The sequence below is a fragment of the Patella vulgata genome, chromosome 3, assembly GCF_932274485.2.
Source record: "Patella vulgata chromosome 3, xgPatVulg1.2, whole genome shotgun sequence".
Taxonomy (NCBI): domain Eukaryota; kingdom Metazoa; phylum Mollusca; class Gastropoda; family Patellidae; genus Patella; species Patella vulgata.
The window spans coordinates 73,145,286-73,162,849 of record NC_065881.2 but is presented as its reverse complement, the minus strand read 5'-3'; the positions used below and the strand labels follow the sequence as shown (position 1 = coordinate 73,162,849).

General features: G+C 33.3%; 1 protein-coding gene across 7 annotated transcripts in view; it reads right to left on the bottom strand.

Moving 5' to 3' along the window:
* Window positions 1–3,424: 3,424 nt before the first annotated feature.
* LOC126814656 (solute carrier family 49 member 4) overlaps window positions 3,425–17,564 on the bottom strand; it is a 30,208-nt gene continuing 16,068 nt past the window's right edge. For 5 of the 7 annotated variants that reach the window (XM_050539956.2, XM_050539955.2, XM_050539957.2 and 2 more), the window contains 9 exons: window positions 14,296–14,350; window positions 13,347–13,399; window positions 12,220–12,270; window positions 11,186–11,315; window positions 10,201–10,309; window positions 9,578–9,645; window positions 8,677–8,795; window positions 7,374–7,556; window positions 3,425–6,024 (listed from right to left, as the gene is read on the bottom strand). In XM_050539956.2, coding sequence (XP_050395913.2) covers window positions 5,873–6,024; window positions 7,374–7,556; window positions 8,677–8,795; window positions 9,578–9,645; window positions 10,201–10,309; window positions 11,186–11,315; window positions 12,220–12,270; window positions 13,347–13,399; window positions 14,296–14,350 — 920 coding nt within the window. In that variant the 3' untranslated portion in view covers window positions 3,425–5,872. The other 2 variants (XM_050539959.2, XM_056099304.1) reach the window with 2 other exon arrangements.

The window sequence follows — 17,564 nt, the reverse complement described above, 5'->3', positions numbered from 1 at the left end:
GAACTAAAAGTCAATCAAATTTAGTTATTTTACGGCCTACTCTTATTTCGAATTCCAGCTGTTAAGGAATCTTTTACGTACATACCATTGTGTATATGGGACCTCGGTTTTCGTCCCATCCAAATGACTATAGACACTGCCAGGTCCCCCGCCCTGTATTCCACTGACAGAGGGATACTTGCCTTTCTGCACCTACCGAGATAATAAAGATGGACCTGCGCCATACCGTGTGCTATGGGGTCTGCAATGACAGAAAATTCCAGGAAAATGTATCGGCTATCACCGGGATCGAACCATGGACCCCCTGGTAAGTGATCCAGTGCCTTACTCAACGAGAAACATATAAGCCCGGACAGGCGACGTTAGTCCCAATCTTGACAAGAATCCTCATCTCTCAACCCTCCGTGTTTCGAGATAAGAGATGGTACTATGTAGATCCAACTGGCAAACTCCAATGCTGATCACATCGGGCATCAAATAAGCAAAATTGATATTTTTTCCTTCCAAACATCGATTGATTATTATTTATAACATTTCTGCCACACCCAAATACAATTAAGCTTATAATCCTACCTGACCCAGGTACAAATCGCCTCTTTTAAATCGAAGCGATAATAGCTTACTTTTCCCGGCATTTTAAATTTGACATCTTTACATCATGAAGTCGGGGCTAAACATTATGTCATATAAAACAGGCAAAAATCAACATACACGGAAAGTAGGATAGCCTTTAAAGGTCGCAAGAATTGCCTTGTCGATTCTGTTAGAAACACCGGTTGATTAACTTTACTAACAATATTTACAGCTAAACGAAAGTTGTTTCACTACATTGGGCTGGGCATATGTATGACCCTCGGTGAGAGGACGGATGGGCAATCAACCAAGTCACCACACAAGGACACAGGGACCACCAATTTACGACGGGGATCACTACCATTTTTAAGTATTTTTTTTCTCCTTTCCCGTGAGAATATGGGGCAAAAAATCGTTCGCCACCGGAAAAAAGGGGGGGGGGGCGTGCGCCGGGTGCCCCCCTCCCCCACCCCCCGGATCCGCGCCTGATTAATTCTGCCATGTGAAACTAATTAAAGACACCCCATCGTGCTAAAATCAAGCACATCAGTATATCTCAACGTTTTTAGCTACGTTCCCATAGCTCCGCCCAATCTAACTTACGTATTGCATAGATAACATACCTGCGATCATCCGCACATCTTTTTGGAGCATTCGGCCAATTTGAGATACACGAAGGCTACTAATAACATGTAACTATTCGCCTCACATATCACCATAAACTAAAACTTCGTTATCTTTTCGCCTCTAAATAATGAATATTAACCAAAACCTGGTTAATTTAAACCGTCTAAACCAAACAAATCAACAAAAATGACTATAAACTGACAAACGACAAATCGAAGTCAACCTCAATCTGATTTCGCCGAAAAGAAACAGGGGCCCACATCTTGTCATAATTCCTGAAAGTGGCAGAAAATCAAATTAAAATTGTAGGCTCTTATTGTGCTGACAAGATAGAGTGGGCGAAACGGCGGGCGGAAGGGTACGTCCACATTAAGATGTGGGCGTATAAAAATCAATTACAGCGCTAGTTTTACCAATAATAACGGGACAAGTCTGGTGGGTTATTAATATTGTGGGTGTCTATTACAGCACTCTCGCCTTTGACAATTCGTACGCATGTTCACCGACTACTACCAACTGCACAATTTACCCAAACTCACACAAATCCAAAACATCCTAATACTCCAACTCTAATCACATTAAATATCATTACCTCTAAACGTTCCTGGTGACAATATGTGTTGATTTTCCACCTTTCCCAGCCTTTAGCAACGCGAATGTTTCACTAGATATAAACAATAAGCCCAATGGCAAGTGGTATAAGGTGCTCCTGGAAGGGTAAAGTCGTCAGAATTTGGTTGGCGAATGTGATCTGAGTTTAAGAAAAGAACAAGGGCTTTATGACACTCTGAATACATCGTGACAAATTTAAATACGGATTATGACCGATATGTCTAATAAAGTGTAAATAAAAAGATCAAAGTTGGCATTGAATAAAAGATCCTGGTACAAGGTATTCGGCTAAAAGTTTGGCTATTATGACGCCACAAATTAAAACGATGAGATAATGAAACTGATGACGTTAGTTCAATTGTACTATAACAACTTTACAAGTTTCAGAATTAGGAAGACGTCTGTTATTATTGAAACTACTACCATGGATTCAAGGTAAGAGAATAAACCTTTCTGTCTGTAAATTCGTTTATTCACGTGTATATTAGGTGAATATATATATACCTCTGTGCTTCATTCCATCACCAATAGGGTCGTGGTTTCTCCAACGATAATATTAGGAAAGGAGCAGGATAGCCTTCTTTATATCGCGGATTCCTAGATTTGGTTCGTCCCTCAGAAAAATATTATATCAAACAAAATGTCGTAATAATAATCTAAGACATAATTCTATTTTAGTTTATGATAAATTTTATTTCTGAAATTGCAGGACTTCCTGAACCAAATCCAAGAGAAGTATTTTGGGAAAAATCATACTCGGAATAATCATCGGAATACGATTCGGATGTAGAATATCACCATCAGTATCCCCAGTGGTATCGTTCAGTTATACTCCACAAACCCTTGGGGATACTGAGGATGGTAGAATCTTTCTACATTTAATCTGTAGATACATGTAAGACACTGTTTGTGTACGACAGGCAATATACAACAACATTTTAATGTGGGGTATAATGACAACACACTGATTCTAGATTAGCAAAAATATTGATTTATTTTTTCTTAAAATTTATTTTGTAAAAAATAATGTATATAATTATAATAACAGGTATTGAATCACTGGATTCAAGTTCTAATATTTATTGAATTTTAGTTAACAGATTTCGGTTTTTTTTTGTTTAGAAAAACCCAAACAAATGCTCAGAATTTGTTTAATAAAGTTTGTATAGTCATCAGTCAAAATTTTAATTCCCCTTAAATTAAAGATTATTGCTTTTCAGGTTTATTTGTATTGCAAGTCATTTTTAAGAACAGTATGAAATTAGACATCTATAGTTTGAATTAGAAACTTATAAATTTTCCCTGGTTAACCAAGAAACAAAGATACATATACAAACATGTCCATTCATTAATAGAAGTATGTTCTAATTTACATCCATTAATTTTTAAAACAATTTAATAATTTACAACCATTAATAAAAATTTCTTCTAATTAACATCCATTATTTTTTTAAAATATTATATTATTTACATCCATTAATATAAAATATGTTCTAATTTACATGCATTAATTTTTAAAAATATATTCTAATTTACATCCATTAATTTTTAAAAATATGTTCTAATTTACATGCATTAATAAAAAATATGTTCTAATTTACATGCATTAATAAAAAATATATTCTAAATTACAACCATTAATAAAAAAATGTTCTAATTTACATCCATGAATAAAACAATTTACATCTATTTATAAAACAATTCTTCTAATAATCCATTAATAAAAAACATGTTCCATTTATTTTTAAGAATATTATCTAATTTTCATCCATTAATAAACATTTGTTCTAATTTACATCCATTAATAAAAACTAAAGGTATTTTTAAAAATATTTACATCATTTATACATTCAATAAATAGAAAACAATTGTTTCATATATGAAAATAGAAAAGGCCCCCCCCCCCCCTCCCAACTTTTTGAAAGCACGAGGCATTTAATCATTTAGATGAACCAAGATAAAATGCCAGTGGGTATGAATTTTGTATGGCACCCATTTGGTTAAATTTGGTTTAAAATATTTTTTTTTATAATGAGTATCGGCCATTAAAATATATAAAACTGAACCAAGTAATATCCAAAAATAGTTCAATTCGGTTCAGTATTTACTATGATCACCAATTTTACTATATAATATAGATACCAAATATAGATGTTTTTGATAATAATAATGAAAAAAAAAAAATTATTTACATTTATTTTAAAAAATAGTAAATTAAAGAATATATAAATTTATAAAATGTTTCAATGAGACAAAGATATATATAAATATAAATTTATTTTATAACACAATTTTGTTAGTTTTCCATTTATATATAGGTTACACATAGAGCAACAAAAAATCAAGGGGAAATTTTCAAAAGACAATAACAACAACAAGTTAATAAAAGTTCCATTAATTAAATAAGAAATAAGTCTTTCAATGAGTATTCCTGGCTTAACTGACTTGAATGAAACAAAACATAATATACCATAATATATAATTTAAAAAGATTTTTACCAATGTTTTACCCTTGTAATATACTGTATAATTTAAAATGATTTACCAATGTTTACCCATATGTATAATTCAAAACAATTTTCACAATATTTTGCCTTAATATTATACTGTATAATTTAAAACAATTTTAACAATATTTCGCCTATATAATGAGGAATTGTTGACTTTGGTTTTAGTGCATCTATAAATAACCATATTCGGTGGTATATGAACACCAATAGCTCAGATCAGCTGACTATTATTAAGATGCGTTGCAGCACAGGAGACGCATGTATTGCTCTTTAACTGTCAAATAACATATAACACATTAGTCAACAATATTATTATGTCAAGACAGTTTAAGACACTGTTTAAGGTTGATAAATCATTACCAATACATGTATATACAAATAAACAAATAATATAGATATGTAGGTTTTACTAGATTCACAACAGTATTATCCATGAGGAGACAGAAAACATATATAAATAACAGTCAGAAAATATAATAAGTCTGAAATATTGTCAACGGGACACAATTTTATAAAATAGAATCACTGTTTGATACAGAGAAAAATTTTGACAGCCAGAAAATATAATAAGTTTGAAATATTGCAGAACTATGGATTATAATATAATTGTATGAAATAGAATCACTGTTTGAAACAGAGAAGCATTTTGTATAGGCTTTTCTTGTTATCATTCCTAAACAAAGACTGGAGTACCCTAGTCGAAAGATCGCTCAGTAATAAACAGGAATTGCATTCCATAGAATTGTCCTGTGTATTTCCCGTTCAATTACTAAATGCTATTAGCTAAATCTGCCAATGGCACATCCTTCTTTATGGCCTGAAATGGTATCTAAATTATTAATTTGAGATTAATTAACTTATCCAGACCATAATCAACTCTCGATGTCATCGCTAGCCTGTGATATTTTCTGGATTAGAATCCTATCTGCTGCTTAATGCTCATTGATAATTAAATCAAAAAATGGATAATCGAGACTATGTTTTTTTATCTTACCGACTTTGGTAATGATGATCAAGGCTAGACCAAAAATTCAATCGCTAAAATCTCAGTTCAGAGTGGATCAATTTGACTGAAATTTTCAGCAAGTTCCCTTTACATTATCTAGTTTTTAACTATTATAGTGAGAACTGCCAGCTCTTTATCTAATCTCCCATAATGTATCTTTAAACACATCATAATTGATGTTCATAGAAATTATTAACAATAAAAGGACGATTGGTTGTTTACTTCAACCTGGACATTATTATAAAACATAAATACAAATTATAATTACCAGACAGTCATTTTATTATGCAAGTGGTTACTGTAATAATTGAGCTATCCTTATACACACAGTAATTATATTCAATTATCATTATCTTCATACAGCCTATACACTGGCATTAATCATGCTTTGTTTTTTCTTTTTTTTAAAATTATATTGTCTTTTGATCACTGTAAATCACTTTTTTTTCCAAAGCTCTTTTGCATGTTTTATCTGCCATAAATTTATTTCTGTAATGTACATATTTTCAAGTTGTTATACAATTTTTAATAGGCGATTATTTTGTTATGCATGTGATTTAGTTATTACTGTAACATTTGAATTCAATGTTTTATCTTCATCTATATCTAGTCTGTTATAAGTTTCTTTTAACATTCCATAAAGTGGAAAACATACAACTGTTGCTCCAATTAATGTCCAGTTCATCCACATTGTCCCTGTAACAGTAAAATTAAATATTAACCTCTAGTTCATCCACATTGTACCTGTCATAGTAGGACGATATTGGCTAACTAAAGAAATGAAAAATGAAATGGGGTTTAACGTCCTACTTTTCTGCACAGATTGGAATAATGAACAGGGGAATATGAGGGATATAGTGCCCAAGCAGCGGCACTACAGCCTACTATTATTTGGATTTCAACTGTCAAGGGGTCTTTTAAGTGTTTCATCCCATTCGAATAACTAGACACTGCAACACAGACTAGGGGAAATCATGCTGGAAAATCCTGAGAAACCCTCTTGGTCAACACTGGGAGAAAACCTGTGACCTGTCTTACTCACTAGGCATGCTCAATCAACACCTATTATATTTGTCAATTTTCATAAAAATTTGTGAAGAGGAACGGACACAAACATCAACATACCAATATTTATATTTTCTGATAGATTAGTTTCTGAATTTTAGACCAATTTTGACCATATAAATAAACTTGTTGTATTTTAATGACATATATTATGTCTATCTTGTTATGATGTTATGAAATATGTCTATATATCTCGTGTTTTAATTATGAAATATGTCTATTTTGTGTTTTTGTATGAAATGTGTCTATCTTGTTGTGATGTTATGAAATATGTCTATTTTGTCGTGTTGTCTTGTTGTGTTTTTGTATGAAATGTGTCTATCTTGTTGTGATGTTATGAAATGTGTCTATCTTGTTGTGATGTTATGAAATATGTCTATCTTGTGTTTTTGTATGAAATGTGTCTATCTTGTTGTGATGTTATGAAATATGTCTATCTTGTTGTGTTTTATTAAATATGTCTGTCTTCTTGTGTTTTTATGAAATATATGTCTATCTTGTGTTTTTGTATGAAATGTGTCTATCTTGTTGTGATGTTATGAAATGTGTCTATCTTGTTGTGTTTTATTAAATATGTCTGTCTTCTTGTGTTTTTATGAAATATATGTCTATCTTGTGTTTTTGTATGAAATGTGTCTATCTTGTTGTGATGTTATGAAATGTGTCTATCTCGGTGTGATGTTATGAAATGTGTCTATCTTGTTGTGATATTATGAAATATGTCTATCTTGTTGTGATGTTATGAAATATATGTCTATCTTGTTGTGTCCAACAATGAAAAACACAATTAGTATTTATTTTTACCTATATTTGGTATCATTAAAATGAACGTGAAATGTGTCTATCTTGGTGTGATGTTATGAATTGTGTCTATCTTGTTGTGATATTATGAAATATGTCTATCTTGTTGTGATGTTATGAAATATATGTCTATCTTGTTGTGTCCAACAATGAAAAACACAGTTAGTATTTATTTTTACCTATATTTGGTATCATTAAAATGAACAGGAAAATGAGTCCACCCAGATTATTTAAAATGGTCATCACACCATTTGTTGTTCCTTCACCAATAGGATAGGCTAATTCACATGCTAATTCAAATAATAACGGCACTGAGGCATTTAATGCCATAACACCCATTATCACAGTAAGGTAAAAAACAGCTGAAAGAAAAAACATATCAAATTCAATTTTGAATTAAATTATCACAGTTATATATAAAACACTTGAAACAAAAATCATATATAGTTGAATGTACTATTGGCCAATCACGCTATTTTACCGAGATTTCGTCTAATAGTTTGGATGCAGCTATGGTGCCAGGCAGGGTAAGCTTACTCTTCCGGACACCAGTTACCACTGTTTGTCGTGTATTCTGTACACGGTGAACAGTCCATTTGCTGATTACACTATTTTGCCTATACCTTTTTTTTTTTTTTTTGGGTCGTACTTGGTTTTATTTTATTCAATTATCACAAATTAAAAAAAATTTTTTTTAATAATTATTCCACACAAAATCATATCAAATTCAATGTCCAAATCAATTATCACAAATTTTTAATAAAATTAATTAAAACAACTCCGCCATCCTCTCCCCAAATTACATAAAATTAAAATCAATTACCTAATCAAATATCACCAAATTTTAATCTATAAATTTTAATTATCAGAGATTCTGACAACGGTATACACTATACACAGGACCTTGTTTTTTTGTCCCATACAAACAACTAGACACAACTCTTATTTTGATTTCTAACTGCCAATGGTATACATGGACCTACTTAGAATGATAAGAATTGTGGACAACTGTTTTGGTTATATCCCTTTGCTTTTTTCATTAGCAGCATGGTTTGTTTTAATCTGATTAAAATACAAATCTATCTTTCATTTCGTTTTTATACTTTCGATGGCCTACACTACATGAAGATCTGACCGGTTGTTGCGATAGGTTGTGTCAGAGGTCATACGAGCGGCTTTTGACCCTATGACATCAGACATTTGATTAACCAATCAGCATTGATGTTACTAGTGGATTACCCACAGTTTCGTGCAAAACAAGCCTAAAGCTTGCCATAACAGACCGATTCATTGGCTAATTCCTCACAACATCCAGAACACGTCAATGATAACAACTCTTCCTGATCCTATTGTAGTAAAGGCAAGTAAAACAAAATTTTGAACTATAAAAACGAAACGAAATAGGATCTGTGTTTTAATCAGATTGGGTTTGTGTAGAACAGTAGGTAGTTAGACTTTTATTTATATTTCTTTATAGCTTACCAGTGGATGTAGGTAGTATTTGAGCACTGGCTAAAGCAAACCAGATAATGAACACAGTACCAACAGTGTATAATATAAATATAAACAACTTTAACCTTTTACTAAATACATCAGCAAACCTATAAAATATACAACAAAATATGAAAGGGATACCTGTAAACAATACAATTTACCATGGAGACACAAGAGAGAGAGAGAGAGAGAGAGAGACTTTAACGTCCACTTGACACAAACTAGGTCATTTCGGGACTAACATATGGTTCAATTTTATTTCCATAATTCGCTTGCGCGTAGGGGTCTGTAGCAGTGGGATTAAACCGGAGAAAACCCACGAGTTTGGACAGAGGTTGGACAGACGACCCTACTCCTTGTCACATACAACCGGGTAATCAAAACCACTCCAGTTGACTCAATAACAGACTTTATGATTCAGCACTCACATGCTAACCATTTGGCCATCCAACCCCCCCCCCCCCCCCCCATGGAGAAACAAGTGTAAAAAAAGGCACATTTTTACCGTCACAGACAATTTCAGTACAAAGTTTTGTTATTTTGTCCGATTATTGATATTTATTTTTTTTACATTTTCAATGTTTTTATTGATATTTATACTACATTACATCGAGGATGCAAGAAATTTACAAAGCAAAAACAATGCAGATTTTCAAAAATGTAATACATTTTTTCAACAGTGCATTCAACATCAGCACTTAATCCAAATATCAAAGTGAATTCAAAACTACTGACTGCATGCAAATAGCAATAACAACATCCTCACTTATAAAAAAATATTTACTAAAATAATGAATGTTACTGGAGGTACCTAGCAACAATTATAGTTAAGTTAATGAATGTTACTTGACATACAAATAGTTGTGATAATGAATGTTACTGGACATACCTAGCTACAACTAATGCTGCTACGCATGCTGCACATGTTGAATAAAACCCGATCCAACCAGCTTCATTCTATAACATAAACAAATAACCAAATGTAGCATAAATAAATAACCATATGTTACATTCTATAACATAAACAAATAACAAAATCATAAAGAAATAATCAAATGTTACATTCTATAACATAAACAAATAACAAAATCATAAAGAAATAATCAAATGTTACATTCTATAACATAAACAAATAACAAAATCATAAAAAAACTAATCAAATGTTACATTCTAATTTCTATAACATAAAGAAATAATCAAATGTTATATTTTATAACATAAACAAATAACAAAATAATCAAATGTTACATTCTATAACATAAACAAATAATCAAATGTTATATTCTGTAAAATAAACAAATGAACAAATACTAGAATCAATAAAATAAATAAATAACCAATATAATCTAAAACATAAACCAATAACGGAATGATCAAATGTTAGTTTCAAAAACATAAACAAATAACCAAATGTCACATTTGATAAGAGGATACTTGCTGAAAAATGGTGTTTATATAATAAAACCAGTGATTGTTTCCCATAAAACTTGTATTCTGTTAAGTAATATTTACCTGTGATACACCTAGAGGTGAAAGGTTAACATCTATTATACCAGTCCACACATTAATAACACCCAGAGATGTACCATACGCTGTAGCTATATACCAGAACTGTTTACATCTTAATTAATAAAAACAGAGATGTCATTATTACTTACAGTTTAAAACCTCTTTAACCCTTTATATATATTGTACACAGGAGTAAACATTTCTTTAACCCTTTATATACTTTATATAAGAGCAAAACCTGTTTAATTTATGGAAAGAGATAAATGGGGTTTAGTATCACATACAAATCCAGGATTGAACACATTAAATTATTATATACAGTGAAAATTTTAGACCATTATCCTCACCCACCACCTCCACTTTCATTCATTAAGAAGTGTTTTAATTACTATATATAAGATGAATATGATTTCAATTACAATTATATAAATATTTCCACATTTTAATGTGTGTGTGTATGTGGGGGGGGGGGGGACAAGGATGATCCTGTTAGAAAGGAACTTGGTGAAATGCAATTAGAGATAGTGGAGGTGGTGGGTGGCAGGATGATCCTGGTAGAAAGGGAACCCGGTGGAATGCAATTAGAGATAGTGGAGGTGGTGGGTGGCAGGATGATCCTGGTAGAAAGGGAACCCGGTGGAATGCAATTAGAGATAGTGGAGGTGGGGGGGTGGCAGGATGATCCTGGTAGAAAGGGAACCCGGTGGAATGTAATTAGAGATAGTGGAGGTGGTGGGTGGTAGGATGATCCTGGTAGAAAGGGAACCTGGTGGAATGCAATTAGAGAAAGTGGAGGTTGGGGTGGGGGTGGCAGGATGATCCTGTTAGAAAGGGAACGAGGTGAAATGCAATTAGAGACACCGGAAGTGGTGGGTGGCAGGATGATCCTGTTAGAATGGGAACCCAATGGAATGCAATTAGAGACAGCACAGGAAGAAAATAATATATGCACCCAGCTCCAGACACACTGGACATGAACATCATTTACTTGAATAAATCTTTGAGTCCTTTCCAGAAATCTTGTCTTTTGATAGTTGCTGAAGCACAGGGAGGAAGTGGTGGTTTCTTCGGAAAATAAATCAACATCATCAGGAACACCAATAATGTACCACCAAATTCTGTTAAAAAAAAGAACCCAATTATCTATTAAATAAACACACAACACAATACAAATGGTGTACCTTCAAATTCAGTAATATATATACTAAATAATACACCTGCCTCGTTTTATCAGGGATGGCCAACATCTGGCACATACACCAATTGTGGCACATTGAATGATTAGTGGTTCACTCTGCACTGCATCCCTGTGACAATAATAAAGAGAGAGAGAGAGAGAGAAAGAGAGAGAGAGTTTAACTCCACTCGACTCAAACTAGGTCTTTTCGGGACTAACATGGTTCAATTTTATTTCTATAATTCGCTTGCGCGTAGGGGTCTTTAGCAGTAGGAGGAAACCGGAGGACCTGGAGAAAAACCCTGGAGGTTGGACCCTACTCCTTGTCACATACAACCATGCAAGCGAAACAATGCCAATGACTCAATGACAGATTTTATGATACAGCGCGCATGTGCTAACCATTCGGCCATCCAACCACCCGTTTTAAGTCAATGCTATCTGTCAGTTTAAAATAAGCTCAATGAATGAAATTAGGAAAGATCGAGTTTTGTTTATTGAAGTAGATGGGGATAGAAGAGTTACGGCGCATCTGAATTCACAAATTAACGAATGGTATGTAAAAGGTTGGCCACCCCTGTTCTATATAGTAATTCAGGAACACCAATAATGTTTAACCCACCCCCACAATTACAGAATTCTGTAATAAAGTCAAAAATTTGTATACGAAAGAACATAAAACTCTAGGATTTAATAAATAGGTATTATGTCTTTACAAATATGAGAAATATCTGGTTATAATAATGATTGTGGATTTGGGAATGGCAACAAAATTTGATTCATAAAAAGACATAACTTGAGGAGTTATATGGACAGAAATTGTCCCCAAGGTACCAGTAACTCACCTATATACATTAAAAACATTATATCTTTTCTTTCTTGACTTATTCTCATAGCTAAAATAAACAGATTAAGGATTAGGAGATATAAACACTTCCTGTTTAGAGGGATGTTATTGTGCAATAGACATGTCCTGAGATCATTAGCATCGCTGGTTCTAATGTAAAATCTCAGGCCAAGTCTATTGCACAATAACACCCCTCTAAATGTGAAACAGGAAGTGTTTATTGACATTGTAACATGCTATTTTAGCATTTTAAAAGAAATTACTAAAACAGAGGGGTGTTACTGTCCAATCGACAGTGTCTAATTGACCAATCAAAACACAAGATTAACCCTTAAGCATGTAATGCCCCAGTCAGACCGAGATGGCGCCCTTACTGCACTGCTGCAACCGTACGGCGACCAGAAAATGCATAAGGTTGCTGGCAAACATGAACACAACACGAGAAAATGTCCCCAAAAATTACAAACTTGAAAAGAAGCTTCGTTCTCACAGCTTTCCGGGTCAGATTGCAGACCTTGGCATTTGTTTTGGAGACCACAGAACGATATCTGGCATTTCCACCACGCTTTTACAATGCTTATGGCGTTCTTTGCGCGCACTGAGATCATTTTCCGTCACCGTAACAGTGCAGTAAGGATGCTACCCCGGTCTGACGGGGGTATTACAAGTTACATTTGTAAAACAGGGTTATTCTTTCAGTGATGGGTTTGCTCACATTTGGCTGACAATTTTCCTAGGGATTCTCTAGTAAGGAAAGCATTCAGGCTAGGTTCCATGTATACCAATAGGCAGATTGAGATTCAAAACAGATGGAATAGGCAGAAATACTTTTAACTTGATAAAATTTCTATTGTTGGAAATCCCGGGCAAAATTTCCCTGATAACATACTTCACGATGTGTGGATGGTGCAGAAGAGCATTATATTAAGCCTCATTCAGTTCTTATGCATATTATTCATACTTGCGTTTTATTTTATTTTCCTTTCACTTAACATTGATGAGATTTATCGTCCAGATTTGTCGAAATTATACCATTAGTATTTAGTTTAAAACAGCTACTAATATAGTAAGTTGAGGTTTTGAAGCATATTCTCTCAATGTTATTAAGGGAATCTGTTAACTTACATGTACTTGAATTAGAGAAATTAGCAGACTGGAAATAATCTAATTTTGTTGAACTGAAAAAAATAAAAAAACAAAACAATAGACCATTTTAAAATCTCAATGAAATGTCTTGGTAAATTTTACAAAGCTTTAAAAGTAGTTCATGCACGTCTTCTGACTAATTGTGGCACAAGTCAGATAAACATGTAAATTCAACTTTTTTAATGGATTTCCAGAATAGTAGTTTTAAAGATTGTCTTGTTTTTGGTTTTTTTAAGTGTAAGTAATTTTTAATCATCTGTCTTCTGGGAATTAATCTTATGAAGTATAGAATATTACAATGAAATTTTCAAGATATATACTTCTTTCATCATCTATTTTTGAACTGTTATAGCAAGAATGGCCAACTCTTTACAAAAATCTCCCATAATGTATTCAAATATCCTGTGTGTTAACAGGTACTGGTAGGTGGAGATATATTTTTCAAGAGGCAAGGTTTTTATGTAAAATCATACATGTAGGCTGAAACTTTTAACTATACTATTTTAAAATAATAATAATAATTTAATTCATTTGATAGTGCATATAAATTCCAACTCAAAGTTATGTTTTAAGATTCCACCCAAGATAAAATGTTATGCAAGCTTTTGTCGGTTCTGATATCCTGTTTCTCCAAAAATGGTGCTGCAGATGTAAATTACATTATGTGTTGGATTTGTTTTTAGCTAGAATAAGAGAGATGGAAATCTACAGGATCAATATTTTTCCTCAAGATATACCCACCAGGTCCTTAAGATATACCCACCAGGTCCTTAAGATATACCCAGCATCCTTAAGATATACCCACCAAGTCCTTAAGATATACCCAGCATCCTTAAGATATACCTACTAGGTCCTTAAGATATACCCAGCATCCTAAAATAACCCAAGTTCTCAAGTACTAGATAACAAATTATCAATACTGACTTACTTTATAAAAGTCGAATTTGTTTCTGTTATATTTGGTGAAGGCACCAGTAGTGGACCTAAAACAGCAAAGATAGGTTGCCGGGCAACGAAACATACGCCCACAGCAGCTAAATCGTCCGGGCGATTAGAATCTGATTAAGAGTAACAACTCATTAAGTAATTATCAGAAAACCATTAGAATTTGTTTGGGTTTTATAAAGTTTTGACCCATGCTAACGTTTAGTATAGGAAACTTTTAACATCATGGATTTAGCTGTTCAAGTCATAAAAATTCATTGAAAATCAATATACTTGTTTGTCTCAAGACCTTACACTCTGTGTATGAATCTGAAGTCAATCGGATGATAACTTTAGCTTCTAGAGGGTCACAAGGTTTTTAAAAGTGATCAAGGGCCATAACTTTGGCAGTAATTATCGGAAATCGCTGAAAATCAATATGATTCTACGTCTCATGACCTCAAACACTCTGTATCAATTTAAAGTCAATCGGATATTAACTTTAGCCTCTAGAGCATTTACAAGATTTTTTGAAGTGATCAAGGGCCATAACTCTGGCAGTAATTATCACAAATCGCTGAAAATGAATAAACTTCTACGTCTCATGACCTTAAACACTGTGTATAAATCTAAACTCAATCAGATATTAACTTTAGCCTCTAGAGCGTCCACAAGATTTTTCAAAGTGATCAAGGGCCATAACTCTGGCAGTAATTATCGGATATCGCTGAAAATCAATAGGCTTCTTCGTCTAATGACCTTAAACACTGTGTTTGCATTTAAAGTCAATCAGATATTAACTTTAGCCTCTAGAGCATTTACAAGATTTTTTGAAGTGATCAAGGGCCATAACTCTGGCAGTAATTATCGAAAAAATAGCTAAAAATGAATAAACTTCTTCGTCTCATGACCTTAAACACTGTGCATAAATTTTAACTCAATCGGATATTAACTTTAGCTTCTAGAGCGTCCACAAGATTTTTCAAAGTGATCAAGGGCCATAACTCTGGCAGTAATTATCGGTAATCGCTGAAAATCAATAGGCTTCTTCATCTCATGACCTTAAACACTGTGTATAAATTTAAAGTCAATCGGATATTAACTTTGACCTCTAGAGCGTCCATAAGATTTTTTGAAGTGATCAAGGGCCATAAATCTGGAAGTAATTATCAGAAATCGCTGAAAATCAATAGGCTTCTTTGTCTCATGACCTTAAACACTGTGTATAAATTTAAAGTCAATCGGATATTAACTTTGGCCTCTAGAGCGTCCACGAGATTTTTTGAAGCGATCAAGGGCCATAACTCTGGCAGTAATTATCGGAAATCGCTGAAAATCAATAGGATTCTTCGTCTCATGACCTTAAACACTGTGTATAAATTTAAAGTCAATCGGATATTAACTTTCGCCTCTAGAGCGTCCACAATCAATTGTAGACGCCGGACCGCCAGACGGACGGATGGGGGCGACGACAATGTGGGCGTATAAAAATGAAACATAATAACTTTAAAATTTTATTTTGAAATTTCTTCTAAAACAGGGAAAAACAAATCATATATTTAAAATTAAAATTTTATTTAAAATTTCTTCTAAAACAGGGAAAAAAACAAATCATAACAGTATTTAACACTAAAATTTTATTATAAAATTCCTTCTAAAACAGGAAAAATCGAATCATAAAAGTATTTGAAATTCGTTCTAAGACAAGATATCAATGTGTCTTGAAATTAGAATGAGCTGAATGTAAAACATCACACTGAAGAGAAACAACACAGGGGGGAAAAAAAGCCAAAACATATATTAAAGTAAAAACATGCAAGCATTAAACAAAACATGCCAAGATTAGGATTATAGTAAGCATACAAAGATTAGGATCACAGAAAGAAATATGCAAGGATTACAGTAAAGCATGCTGGGATTACATGCATAGATTACAATAAAACATGCAAGGATTATAGTAAATATGAAAGGATTACAGTTAAAACATTTAGGGATAACAGTAAAACCTGCAAGGATTACGGCTAAAAACTTGCAGGGATTACAGTAAAACATGCAGGGATTACAATAAAACATGCAGGGATTACAGCTAAAAACATGCAAGAGTTACAGTAAAACCTTAATGGTTACAGTAAAACCTTAATGGTTACAGTTAAACATACTATGATTACAGTAAAACATACTATGATTACAGTAAAACATACTATGATTACAGTAAAACATACTATGATTACAGTAAAATATACTATGATTACAGTAAAACATACTATGATTACAGTAAAACCTTAAGCAAGGATTACAGTAAAACCTTAAGCAAGGATCATAGTAAAACATGCAAATCAATGCATCTATACTAATATTTGTGAAGTTTGTCTGTCTGTTCGGGGTTGGCAGCTACACTAGGTCTGCCAAGAGTCTGAAATTTGGGGTATAGGGGTAGCTCGGACCGGGGAGTAACATAGGCCAGGTGGCGTTAGTCTACCACTTCCGTTTCGGGGTTATGACCCCCAAACGAAGCCGGGCATTCTTCTAGTAGCAAATAAAGTATACCACAACCCAAAAACTGTAATATTTGTCAGCTAGGTACACTAACCAATTATGAATGAGAATGCTACACCAAGACCATTGATAACATTGCAAACAGCTGTACTTGTAGTTCGTTCATTGGCTGGAAACCATACAGCTGAAAGTGCTGGTCCACCCCCCCATACCTGGTCCAGAAAATCCACACAAAATTTGACCCAGATGAATTAACCTACAAATGATAAAGCAAGCGTTGAAGACAGACCTGGAAATAATGACTAGTTTTGCCTGACAAAATGTCATACACAAATAATAATATCACCAAAAACACTGATCTAGAGAAAAATGACAGTCAAGAGAAGGCGAGAGAGAGAGAAATGGGGTTAAACATCCACTTGACTTAGACTTAGACTAATGTAATTTCAGGACTAGTATATGTAGTATCAGCTTACCGTCCACCCTTCTAGGGCCTCAGTATTCAGATGTAACCTATAAAGAGCCCCATCTAAGGGATGTAACTCTAGGGATTTAATAAAAGCACACGTCTGCCAAGTTACGTAGGCCTACCAGTTACAGTACAAGAAAGAGTACACACAGGCTAACAAGAAGTCGGGTATAATTATGCCTCATTGTTTTGGTCCATTCCTTTCAAACTTTCACGTCTTATGAAAAGTCTTATTTTTAATTTGTAGGCTAGTAAAAATAAATGTGATACGAATTGAATTGCAACCCTGTCTCAAACCACAGCCATTG